Below are 13,349 nucleotides of genomic sequence, written 5' to 3' on the forward strand. Positions count from 1 at the left end.
GTGGGTCTGAACCTCTGAAAGATGAATTTATTTATTTTGTTTGATGATTAATTGACAAGCCCCCCTGCCCCCCCCCCCGGAGCTGGATATTTGCATACAGAGAGGAATTTGATGCATAATATTGGCTGATTAAAAGAGCAAGTTAACTAATAGAATTTAGTAAATGCGTTTTCCTTCACTGCAGTTTGTGTTGTGTTCTTTAATAAGCATGCAGTGTGTTTTTTCTTGTTCTGTCTTTTACTGGAATTTCATACAGTACACAACGAGCCTATGGGTGGCAAGCGGAAGAGGTGAAGAGCTGGGTGAGGGGGAGGGATGAGAGACGTTGAGAGAGATGGAGAGAGAGAGAGTGAGTGAGTGTGTGTGCGTGCATGTGTGTGAGTGACAGCGAGAGAGCGAAAGAGAGGAAGAGTGCAGGGTGCGCTCCATCCACAGCCTCAGTACACCGGACTGTCAGCTTTGGAGCGGCTCCCTGCATCTTCACCAGCTCTCTGCTGCGGTCCACCTCCGTTTTCATCGGCTTTTACTCTTGGCAGACATAGCATGGATACGATTTAACACGCACTACCGAGCGGTCAGTAGTTTCACTCGCCAAAAATAAAAGAAAACAACACATTCTCGTAAAGCTCGTCCGGCTGAAGTGAGAATAATGATGGAGTATTGGAGGCAATGCGCGCTGTGGTTAATTAACTGCAAGGTGCTTCCAGCGAACCACCGGGTTACATGGGAGTCTGCACAGGTATTTGACTTGGCCCAAACCCTCCGGGATGGTGTCCTCCTCTGCCATCTGCTCAACAACCTGAGACCCCAGTCCATCAACCTGAAGGAAATCAACCTCCGACCGCAAATGTCACAGGTAAGAACCGACTCTGGCCATCTACAACGTCTGCTCCTCGCTCCGTCGCCAAAACTACAACTTGGCCCCGTAGGAGAGAGCGCAGCCAGACTTCGTAAAAAATATGGTAGTTTTTAGTTTCCTTGCATCTCGGCCAAAACCGCATACCCGATAGAACATGCCTTCATCTTATTTTAACCGAAAATAGCTATATTTCAATTTCGGCATAGTATAATCTACAACTTTGGACTTTGTTATAAGAAAATGTCAACTTTTTAAAACCTTGTTTGACAACGATCGCTACCGCCCCCACGTATATTTTGGTAGCGGAAAACGGTCGAAATAAGAAGCAGATAAATTTTACGAGTTAAAATTGTGCTCACAACAATTCATGCTTGTATGTGAAATATATTCCGAAGAAAAGGCACGATCCGTAACACTGCATGAAACCATTCATTGTTGATTTGTGCCGTGATTATAGTTGATAGTGAGCAAGGAAACCCTAAATTGCCAAAGAATTGAACGGATTTCGGTTGCCATCTATAGGGGCTCACTTAGCGGTATGCGAACGTCATCCTATAAACGAAAATGACAGAAACGTGACTTTCCTTGATTATTTTTTTACTTCACTTTGCAGCACGAGTTACTTACAGTGACTGTTAGAGACAATGCTGATCAACACTGAACCGTTATGTGCACAAGGCTCCTCAATCTGCCCTCTGCAGGTGATGCAGACGCACTGGGGATAAGGTTAAGTGGTGATGAGGCTTTGTTGTGGGTGATTCTAATCAGAGAGGGGGATTTATCTGATTGAATTACCAACATTAATAGATAATCTGTTTGATGCAATACTTTTGTAATGAGAAAACAAGCAAATAAGCTATTTGTTTGGCTTGCATGTCAATACAAAGTAACAAAGGCAATCAAAATAACCTGACTGGTTGTTTTGATTTGCTTGTTTGCTTTTTAGTTTTTCTGTGCAGCAATAAAACTAAATAAGTAACTAATATAACTACTCCTGTAGCACAAACAACAAACAACTTTATTGCCCCTACTGCTATTAATCCCAATAGATAGACAGATGATAGATAGAGAGAGAGCTGTGGCCACATGGCTCCTGTTTGTCGGATACCATCTGCTTCAATAACAGGACAGCCGGAGCCATGACCAGATTAATATTCGCCTTCATAACAGCGAATCTGGGTGTCTGGCTCGGTGACAACGCACAGTGAGGTAGACACTCACCTACTGAGCCTGCAGATCTGCTGTAAAATTAGACTGTACCAGTAACACAGAGACTACAGTATATTACTCTGTAATGGATGCCGCAATGCTCTCGACTGATCCAAAACAGGTGATTAATGGTTGAAGCAGTTCTATGGATGTACTGCACGGCTGAAAGAGAGGGGGATTAGGTTTATTTCCTGGAAAGAAGTGCTCCCAACTCCCAATGTCACAGTCGGACGGTCAATATGATATGCAGTTATGGTTCTTTCACGATCTAATTGGGTTCAGCGGGAGCACACAGGTGAAGTGGACAATTTAAAACAGCACAGAGGATTTTAATGTCATCAATGGCAATGGGAATCAAGTATTCAGGGATCTGTTTACTCAGAGATTTCAGAGAAAACTAGATTGGGAGTGTAAGAGGAGAAGCTGATTGGTCCATTTACCGTTAGAAGTTATTCTAGCACCAATGCAATTACTGATGGAGAGCCATCAATAGGTCAGTGTTTGCTGTCGGTCATGACATACAGGCAGACAATGGAGCTGCCATGCGTGTGAAGGGGTTGTGAACCATACTTCAGTGCCTGGCCTGGCCTGGCCCGGCCCAGACTGGGTTATTTATAGGCAGAGTTTGTTTTATGCATGGCTGGGTGGCTTACTCACACCGAGGCAGAGATGAAGCAACATTCACAGGTGAATTAGCTGTGTTGTAGGCGTAGGCACAATCCCATACATGCCCAGAGCACATGTGCAAGTTCAAGTGTGCTAAGGGGTTGTTACTACAATGTTTTTGACTTACTTTTCCCGGGGGTCGTGTGCCAAATGAATGTCTAGTGCTTAGCATGAACTCTTCCTCTTTCTTACTTTTGGGTTTTTTGGTGTTGCTCATATCTTTGCCCGATCAACCATTGTGGTTGTAACTGCTCATGAAAACCACCTACTGTAGTTTGTCTTTTTGTTAAAAAAAATCCCCCAGAGATGTAAAGTGTACCACTTATAGTTCACCATAGAATTTTTAATGGGGAAAACCTACTAGACAGAGCTTATAACCGCAAACACTGTCATGACCTACTGCTGTGGGTTCAGTTAGTGGCAACATATACATTCAGATATTTTGCAAATGATTAATTGGAATATGAAATATTTGGTCTGGGTCTCTACTACCTCAAATGTGTGTCAGTAGATCATGACTCGCGGCTTCCCCTGTCACACCTAACAACACTGCATGATGCTGGATATCAGCTCCTCTGTGAGCACATCACTGTTCATCTAAAAATGGGAGTAAACGCCCCCCCCCAGCAACTTTACCCCTCCCTCTGTCTCCTCAAAGTTAAATTTACATAACTGAGGGTGGAGTTGCTTCCCTTTTTCTTCCTGCATAATTCATGAGGGCCGTGGCAGCTACTTTATCATTGGCTAGTAATAACACATGGGATGCCACTGTGGCCTCACCCGTGGGACCCATGAGATGGAAAGACAAAGGCAGTGAAGGGACAGGGCTACAAAGAGCCTGTCTGGCCCCCATAGACACATCTCAGAGGACATAAAGGGCCCTGAAGGGCTAGCCTGCTGCGCTGTTAGCCGTGTTATCAAAGCACAATGCACAAGAGGCTCTGGAGGGCTCACATGTGTGATGTTAGCATCAGGGCGGGCTGCTCCTCATTCTGCAACATTAATTGTGTTTTCAGAGATTTGCATGGGCCACATAGTGCGTCAGTTCTGTTTAGAAATGGCCTCATGTAAGGGGGACAAAGAGCAAGCAAACTGCTTGAAGTAAAATCAGTGGGATAGGTCTATTTACTGATTAAATAACTTGATCTGTGCTCTCTTATCATGAATGATATATGGGTCGAGTAGGCTACGTGTACTCTGTGCATATGTGCATGAAACTGTGCAATTTAGAAGGCTTACAATAACTGTTTAGAATGAGGAGCTCAAAGTTGTAGTTAAGAGCAGAGGGTCAGTGCAAAGCAAAACGTTCATCCTTTGATCACTGTTTTACAGGACTGTAATGAACCAATTACATAGTCTAGACATAGCTGGACCACAGCAACTGCTGTATTTTGCTTTTCTACCAGAGAAAACACCACATAATCAGTAGTTGTTTTTTGTCTAACTTGGTGAAAATCAGCGGCTTAGCGTGAAGAGGAACTATGGATTGCTTGTCATGGCGCAACAAACCGGCCATGTGGTCAAACAAGCAGCAGCATGGACTCTTTTCTGTCCTTCTGTCTCTTGAAACGTTTGGGCTGGTGAGTTGGTAGTGAGGACATTAACCTCCTTTGTATGGCTGTTTTTTTCTTCCTGTCATAATGCTGCTATCAAAGCAGCGCTCTAAAAACAACCCAGCAGAATGTGGCAGAGAACGAGGCAGCCATTGATGCACTCAGCTCTAACACACAAGCAGCTGGTTAAGTACATAAAACTAAGGTTGTGTTGGGTTTAAAATATATGTAATCATATTATTTGGTTGAAATTTTAATCCTGATATTCACCAGGACACCCCTAACTTGTTAAACCTACTTTCACCTTGTTTTCCATGACACAGGATTATAAATTGCAGACTCAGAGTGAGACAAATTGTTGCGAACGCACCGGCGGCTGAAAACCTCTCACACAGACCAGCCATGAGCCTCAGCATGCACAGGAAATCAGGAAATGGAATAGAGGAAGGAAGTGAAACTAAGCATGCCCTCGATCAAGCTCACACCAAAGCACTGAGATGTCAGACACAATGAGGAGAAAAGCCGCCTCTTTCTTCACGCAGAAAAAAAAGCAACAAACCAAAAAAACAACAAAAAAACCCCAGTTTGCTCTTCATAGAGCCGTCTTCAAAAACCTCAAGGCCTGTTCACCACTTTCGGAAAGTGAAAGTGAGAGAAAGACAAGAGAATGAGCAAGAGTCAGGCCTAATTTTAACGAGCGTCACACGGCATAAAGTCTCTCACAGAGCAACAAAGTGCATCAAAACACAGAAAAACAAGAGAAAACACTTCGTATATTTCACACAGATTCAGCGCAGAGATGCCATGAAGGCACATTTATCATTATTCAATCATCGTCATCACCATCAGAGCATATTTATGACTGACCTACTGCTGACACATGATTATTGTGCAAAAGCATGTTTTAAGGCACATATATGAAAAGCTGTCATCACAAGAGAAGATAACTACAGCATCAATGCAGCAGGTATGCAGCAGGTGTGTTGTTCCAATCAGAAAACTGGTCCGAGCATGAAGGCTTTGGCAGGCGTACCGCATGTGTGCGTACAGCACACTTAGAGAATACCATTATACATTATACACGGTACGTATGTATATTTTATCAAGCTGAGACCAGAATTCGGTGCTGTCAAACAATGAAGAGAAAAGTCGGTTTCACACAGCGAACACTCCAAACAGCGAGCTTCAAAGGCTCTGAGGCTGGCTCATCACTCGCACAGACAAAAAGTTAGCAAGAGATAGCGTGGGAGAATGAGAGCAGCAGAGAGAGAAAACGTCTTCATTTTCCTTCGGTCCCTGCAGATTAAGACCTCTGCAAGTCATATGGGCTCAGGAAACAGGAGCGAGCACTTGCAGCGACATCCCAGATTGTGATTCCCTGTAAAAATGGAAAATAAATGTCAGCATGTAAGGTGTTTCGTTCACTGTGTAAATTTTATAGGTAGGGTTCAGATGAGAAGGATAAAGCCTATGTGGGATTTGTAAACTAACTAAGATGTAGGGTACTCTGTCATAAACCAGAATAAGGTCACAGACAAGTGAGGTGCAACCATATAAAGTGATGTGGTGAAGAGGTTATTAATACTTAATGCATCACTGTATGTGACTCTCATCACACACATAGACTCTTCTTCTCTCCCATAATTCATGTCCACACTCTTGGATGAGAGACCGGAGGCATTGTTAATGTTATTAGTAACACTTGTGCTTGTCTTCTCTGAAAAAGGCCTATTAGAGAAGCAGTAAAGTCCAGAATGTTATAAATACATTTATAGACACACACACTGACACCAATTTTGTAATTTGGCATTTTCAGGCCATTTTGTGGGATTGCTTTTTTTTTTTAGTAGACTAACCCGATGCTTTACTGTGGTTTGGTTTACAATACAGTGAGACTAATTAATATCTGAAATATTCTTTTCTTGTGGTGGCGACAAACCAAAGTGCAACATCCAAAGTTGTGTCTGAGTTTTAGTCCATTCAAAAACTTCTTAACTGCGTACCAGAACGCAGTCTGTAGCACTTTCTACCTGTAATCCCACTTAAATATGCAAGTGGATGTGGCCTGAACGCTAGAAGACATTTCAGATGTGTACAAAATGCCCCTTTCTGGGTTGTTTCTATGGGAACAATAAGGTGTAATAATATCATGGGTCAGATTTCAGTGACCACACTCCATACTTAACATTCTCATGTATGTCGCATGCATACTCGTGCCTTTACCCTGCTACATTTGCATACCGCAAATAGCGTTAGTATGCCGTTTGCCAGCCTTCAGACGCAGCTTCTGAATCCCTTGGTGAAGATCCCTGAGTTACTGTGGCTCGGCTGCCCTCGCTGATTTATTTTGAAGAAAGGATTGCACCTGTCAGTGTGTAAACACCACATTACTGCAGCCATGCGTGCCGCGTCAGAACGAAGCACCGCGGCCTCCCATTTACAATTACGGCGCAGCGTAATGCGCTCGCACTGGTTTGTTCCACCATGTCATCACGATGATGTGCGTATTCATGTGCTGCTTTATGTACAGTGACACAGATATTTGCAAAGACAAGAACTCGCTTGTGCACCTACACTCGCACAGAGCGAACTGACCTTTCATTCCATCACCAAGGTAACAAGCCTGCGCCACAGCCAACCGGTAAAGGCTATGTTCGAGCACACATTATAGCACAGATAATGTATATTCTGATTTCATTAGGAGATATTCAGAGGTGGGGAATGTACCTGCGATCAATCTTTATTATGTTACTCAATTCTGCCTTGGCTGCATCAGTTAATCACTGTTGAGTGCTCTAAAAGCTCTTGAGAATGTCAATACAGTCTATTGTCTTTACTGGCAAACAATCATCATCATAAGTGACATTTTAAGGGTAGTCAGGGGCTTATTAACATGAGAGGAGACCGCTCAGCATGCAGTATAATTAGGAAAACTTAACTAGTGACAGCAACAAATGGTAATTGCAGTTTTGCCCTTTCTTAGCTTAATGGGAATGTCAAGATGCTATCTAGACGACAGGGAGCAGTCAGGGATTGAAGATCCAGATGATACCAACATGCACCTATGGTCATCGCCCGCAGCAGTGTGTCTGCAACCTTTGACTGTCAGATTCACTGCAGTGGAAACCCGGAGCCAAGCGAGCTGGAGAGCGCTGTATCAAGATTTAAGACTTTCCAAAACCGCTATACATGAGTAGACATTAATACACCTGTGTATACCTTTTGTGTGTATAACATATGTGACTTTTGTGTATGTGCTAGTGTGTGGACCCTATATGGGTATGGATAACGCCTGCTGCGCGTTATTGAGCGCATGTCTTCTTCAGCAGGAACAAGGCGTCCTGCTCTGAGCGACTCAGGTTGGAAGTGATGGACGACTGCTGTCTGGTGGAAGTGGGAACGTCCTTATTTGTGTAATGGAGACAGAGAGGGGAAGAGTACAATAGAGTAGGAATAGCGGCGACTATAGTCGTAGCACACACAGGGGATACGGGAGAGGGCCATGCACGAGTCTTTCCGTTGCTGTCATCATGGATACAGCATATATAGAATTTTATGACGCAATTTCCTTGAAGGCTCTGGCTCTTAACATTTTACTTTTAACAGCTTAAATCCAAAAAATATCACCACTGATTGGTGTATCAGCCTTTGCAAAAACCCCATATGGGCCAAAGCACCACACCTGAATGGGCCAAGACACACACACACACACACACACATAGATCAGGCAGCACTTGACCAAGCTCTGTCAAATAGCCCAGCAGAGCATTATTCACACACAATCTTCCAAGAGGTAGAAAATCAGGGGAAGGATGAGGAGGAGGAGGAGGAGGAGGGATGCTGTCTGCTCACCGTTCACGCTTCAGTGTTTGTGCATTCACTGGGTACATTTTATTTTGTGTGTTGCACAGTTTGTGTGACATTCAATGCTACATTCACTCTCTACCACCCATACTTTACGTATATGAGCCTTCTTTAGAGCCGATCACACGCAGTTGAGCTAAAACATATGATGCTGTAGCTAAAAGGGTTCATATCTCACGCTGTAACACTAATTCAATTCCCTTATCTAGCGGGGGGGATGGAGTAAGCTTTGTGTATCTGTGGGGGTCATTGGGGTTAAAACCAGGATTTAATGGAAAATGGCTTCTGAGACACTTATTGGTGTCGTGGGGGAGGTACAGAGGTGGAAGGGTTTGGGGGGGGGGGTTGGAGGGAGTTGGGTTTTCCCTTATTGCCTCATTGTCATTACATGAAAGAATCTGAGCGTGTGAATGGGGAAATCAAAGCTTTTCCAAAACCCACTCATACATGTTCGGGTGCTGTGGAGCAGAAATGTCAGGAGGCCAGTTTTCTGTCATCTGCAATTCTTTCTGAGATCGTTCATTTTGAACGTTGCCGCAGTTTGCCTCCCATTTCCATTTATTTATGTTAATGTCGTCAGACGACTTTGAGAGCGTAGATGAGTGAGGTGATTGACACCTCAGTGCAGCAGCACAGATAGCATTAAAACATGTAAGTGACAACACCTGCTCTGTATGTTCGGCTGTTTGAACACTGTATCAGTGGTGAGCAGGGGGTGACAGAAAGGTTTCACCTGCTGAGACCGAGCAGTGTTCATTGTTTGCCAAAGCAAACGATGAGGAAGAGGTTTAGCTGTGTTCCTGTGATGCTTCAGTATGTGCAGATTGTTTTAAAAATGTGCTCGGGCAACAGAAGCTTGTGAAGAGAAGGTTGTCTTGAAATGTTCAGGGTTGCTGGCCGCTCTAAGAGAATATAGCCATGTGGCTTGGAGCATCTACGTACAGCAGTCTGCTGCAAACACCTATCACCTGTTACCAATGAGCCTGTTTACCTGTGGAATGTTCCAAACAGGTGTTTTTGGAACATTTCACCACTTTCCCAGTCTTTTCTTGCTCCTGTCCCAACTTGTTTGAAACGTGTTCCTGCATCAAATTCAGAATAAGCAGATATTTATAAAAATCAATGAAGCTGATGAGATCAAACATTAATGTCAAAAACAATAAACAATTCCTGTGTTATTTAAATTTTACAGCCTTTTTGGAATCAGGGTTGTAGTATCACCTTAGAAATTTGATACAGTGAACTTGTTAACCAATAGGGCTTATCAACACATCCAGCAGACCAATTAGCATTCATGCGTGCGAGTCATGGTTCGGGTCACCTGACAAAGTGAGCAAGTAAGCCCAATATTCCGTCTTCTTTAAGTTCTGTGTTGGTTTCCATAAACTCTAGAAGGAAAAATCAAGCTGATCAGATGCTAAATGCTCCGCCATGTTTGCAAGCCTGTTGCTAACTTTGTCTGTCTGCTCTTTGCCGCTGGACAGGTAGCATATAGTGGGTTTATCAAGGGAAACAGCTGCCAAGCCAAAACAAGGAGCTGAAGGATGCTCAAACGCTGTGCAGAGTGGAGGGGAACAGCAGATTCTAGTGGTAACTGTCTGTGGGTTTGTTGCTATGAATAACTCCTGTCACATTACACATTTAAATTCTCACTTTAGGATATTGTTTGTCACCCACAAGTACTGGATACACTGAATGGAGGCATTAGCAGGAGAAACACATAGAGCCATCTCCTGGACACACCATTCTAATCCTCCCCCCTCCTGAAAAAACACAACAATCCCTGACCGGAAACGTGATCCAGTAAAGAGGTGATAAAGAGGCTGTCACCAGCTAGCAGGGGATATTCAGAGTCACGAAAAGCCACTGGAAAAAGTGACTGGAAAGACCATCTGCATGCTACATCAACGGCACATGTTTTTCAGTCATGGCTGTGGGTCTTCACTGCAACCAAACAAGCAGCTCGTTTCACAGTTAAGCAAACCTTTACACTGTATATATATATATAAATATATATATACCAAAACTATATTGCTGCAATGAAAAGCTGCTGACCACGGCAGCATAATGCTTACAATGTTCCATTAAGATAAGTAAGCCTGGGTGTCTCGCCAGGCTGTCTGCTGTGATGACCCCCAACCTCAAACTGAAAGAGAGCAGCAGACCTTCGCCTACGATCCACCACCCATTTCCTGGTTACACAGCTGACAAAAGCTCCAACATGACATGGATGTGACCCGATCGCTTGGATAGTGATGTGTCACCCACCGGTTATGAGTCTGGACAAAAGAGCTCCACAGATCAGGCCTGCGCACATTATGTCATTCACTCCGGACACAATATCTCAGCTACGTAATCCAGCAGGGGTTTAAAACTGACAGACATATGTCTTATTGCCATTTTTCCGCCTTTATATTGCTTAAGCATGGTCTCCTCTTTACTTTCCCACACTGCTGTCAATCGGACAGAGAGAGAGAGCTTTTAACGACCAAATGAGATTCTTTGCACAGGTCTTGATTTCCTCTGCATCCATTTAATTGCCTTTAATTGGTGCTCAGGTTTAAGCAGTAATATGGCCAAACTCTGACTGTCTTTCACTCCATGGATCTATGAGAGAACAAGAACAGGGTTTCATTAAGCTCCACGATACGCACGGGGCCCATAAAAGGCTCCAGCTTGTTGCTATGGAGCTTTGACTTGTACCAAGGAATATATAAGCAGAAACTGGATGCTTATTGTGGATACAGAGCACGGCCTGGCTCATATCAAAAGCACAGCGGTGAGATGGCTTGTCTTACAGGAATATTTTTTCCTCTTATATTCCAGATGGTTGGTCTGGGAGATGAAATGCACTGGTGGGATTTTAAGCCCTCCGTACACTGGCCTTGTGTAACATATGCGTTTTCAGACTGGTGTGTTTGCAGCTCGCTGCTGAGATGTTGCAGCATAATCTGGCCTTAATTCCTTATTCTGCACAATGAGGTTATTTGCAGGTTACACTGAAATGCTGCAGTAGGTATACTAACATTGTTCGGAGTATTTGGATTTCACTTTCACATTTAGGCTTTATTTCTTTATAGCTTGTAGCTTATTTGACCTAAAAGTTTCATCTAGACGTCCACTCACAAGTTTTTCCCAAACTTTTCAACTGCATCACATCTTCATAAGTGGATGCAGTTATTTTCTTTTGCTCAACAGTTCACATTTTATTTAAGCTTTAAAGAACTAATTTGGGCACATACCAATCCGCTGCCCGTACATTAAACATGAAGCTTTGGCCAGTTAGCTTAGCACAAAGACAGGAAGCTGGGGGAATTAGCTAGCAAGGATTGAGATATAACTAATTAAAACATTATGTCTCGTTTGTTTTCTCTTACAGCCAAGAAACAGAGATATTTGTAGAGAAAAACAGGGCAATGATCTCAGTGAAGCTTTCCTGTCTAAATTAAGGTTATAAAAAGGCAACTTTAAAACCAGAAATAGTCATTTTTACACTTTTTTGTACGGATTAAACAAACAAGATGTAAGCTTTAGATGAGCTGGTTGATGGATTGTTTTACTATGAGAGAGCCTGGCTAGCTCTTTCCACTCTTTGAGCTAAGCTAAGCTAATTGGCTTTTGGGGGTAGCTTCATATTTACCATACAGACATGAGAGTGGTTTCAATTTGCTCTCTACAAGAAAGCAAATGTGTATTTCACAAAACGATCCTTTCAAAGCTGAAGTATAACAAGCAAAATTCATTTTTATTCATAAGCTGCGAACGTCTCTATTTTAGCCTAATGCATACATACGCAGGCGACAACACATGCATGCAAAAATACATCCACACACGCACGCACACACACACACACACGCACACACACGCATGCTCATGCACACATGAGACCATTCGCTTCCTGAACGACCCCAGAGAGCCACTAATGCAGAAGAAAAGCTGCCAGTGGCACAGTTACTAGTTGCCTCATGCTGCTGCGCTCTTGTTAATACAATTCCCCCTCTACTGTCTTCAGCGCAGCAGAGACACTGTCTTTCATATGCGCTCTGTGAATCTGCTTCCCTCAGATAATATACCAAGGTCCTTTGGGACTCTCCAGAGACTCCAGGCAGGCAAGATGTGCTTGTCTGATAAAAGAAAGTGATGTGTACAAGTGTAAACATTCAATATTATTCACTCACTGCTCGCTCGCTGCCTCTTATCTGAAGCTCACTGGCTGGGGGCTTTTCTCTCTCTTGTGAAACCATCTGTAAAGCCTAATTCAATTGGAGTGGGGAGGCATTTTATATTTGATGCATGGACATGTACCTTGCAGACATATCTGATATTGCTTTGCACCACAAGGACGCAGGTGTGTCATGAATAGCAGAGTAAATCCGACTACTTTGCTTATTCTTAGCGCTTTGTTTGTCGAGATGAAGCTGAATTATGTTCTCAAAGGTTGTCGGACATGATGACAGTCCGCACAGTGACGACACGGTGCAGGGTTGCGCTCTTTTTGAGAAACAGGAACGAGCTAATGAAATTCATTTCCTGTAAATGTGTTACTTAAGAAGAAAAAGAAGAACGGGATGATGATGATGATGAAGAGGCGTGGTTATAGGGAAACTTATCTCTGGTGCAGTAATTTGACTAAATGTCATTTTGAGGTGTAGAGAGTTGACAAACTGACAGAAAACTTAAAATAAGAACTGAGCTTGAGCAGCATTTAGTGCTAACTGCGAGTAGCTTCCCTCGGTAGCTGCCAATTTAACTGCCACTTTTTCTTGCGCTGTTTTAGTTGTTTAGTCTGTGTGCACAACAATCCGACACCTTCATTTGTCTTTGTTCTTTTTAGATGTCGGTCTCTTGTACTGGTGAAGTCATAACGCCTCGCTGCTCAAAAGCACAAGCCACAACCACGCAGCTGCAGCGTTCCTTTGTGTTGGCTGTGACATTTTGTTGTCTTTGTTCCCCGCATGTCAATATTGACACTGATGTCACTCTGTACCAGTTCCATCATGCAGGCATCTCTTTGGATGAAGCCACATTGCCCGTGTGTAATGATCTCCTTGTGACAGGCAAACATTAACAATTGACAATATTAGCTAAACAAGATCTGAAAAAAAGAGCAGCTTCTCATCCCGATTCTACTCTGCATTGCAAATGAACAATAATGTTAATAATGTACAGATCAGACAGTTTTCAGTGTTTTATTCCAT

At 43.3% G+C, this 13,349-nt stretch overlaps 1 protein-coding gene across 2 annotated transcripts in view; it reads left to right on the top strand.

Annotated features, from left to right (window-relative positions):
• The first annotated feature begins 286 nt into the window (after positions 1-286).
• The window catches only part of vav3a (vav 3 guanine nucleotide exchange factor a), an 81,147-nt gene continuing 68,084 nt past the window's right edge, over positions 287-13,349 (top strand). Inside the window, exon 1 of one of the 2 annotated variants that reach the window (XM_076760969.1) lies at positions 287-856. In XM_076760969.1, coding sequence (XP_076617084.1) covers positions 650-856 — 207 coding nt within the window. In that variant the 5' untranslated portion in view covers positions 287-649. The remainder of the gene's footprint in view (positions 857-13,349) is intronic. The other variant, XM_076760970.1, reaches the window with a different exon arrangement.

Source organism: Chaetodon auriga, chromosome 21 (genome assembly GCF_051107435.1).
Source record: "Chaetodon auriga isolate fChaAug3 chromosome 21, fChaAug3.hap1, whole genome shotgun sequence".
In the NCBI taxonomy this organism is placed as follows: Eukaryota; Metazoa; Chordata; class Actinopteri; order Chaetodontiformes; family Chaetodontidae; genus Chaetodon; species Chaetodon auriga.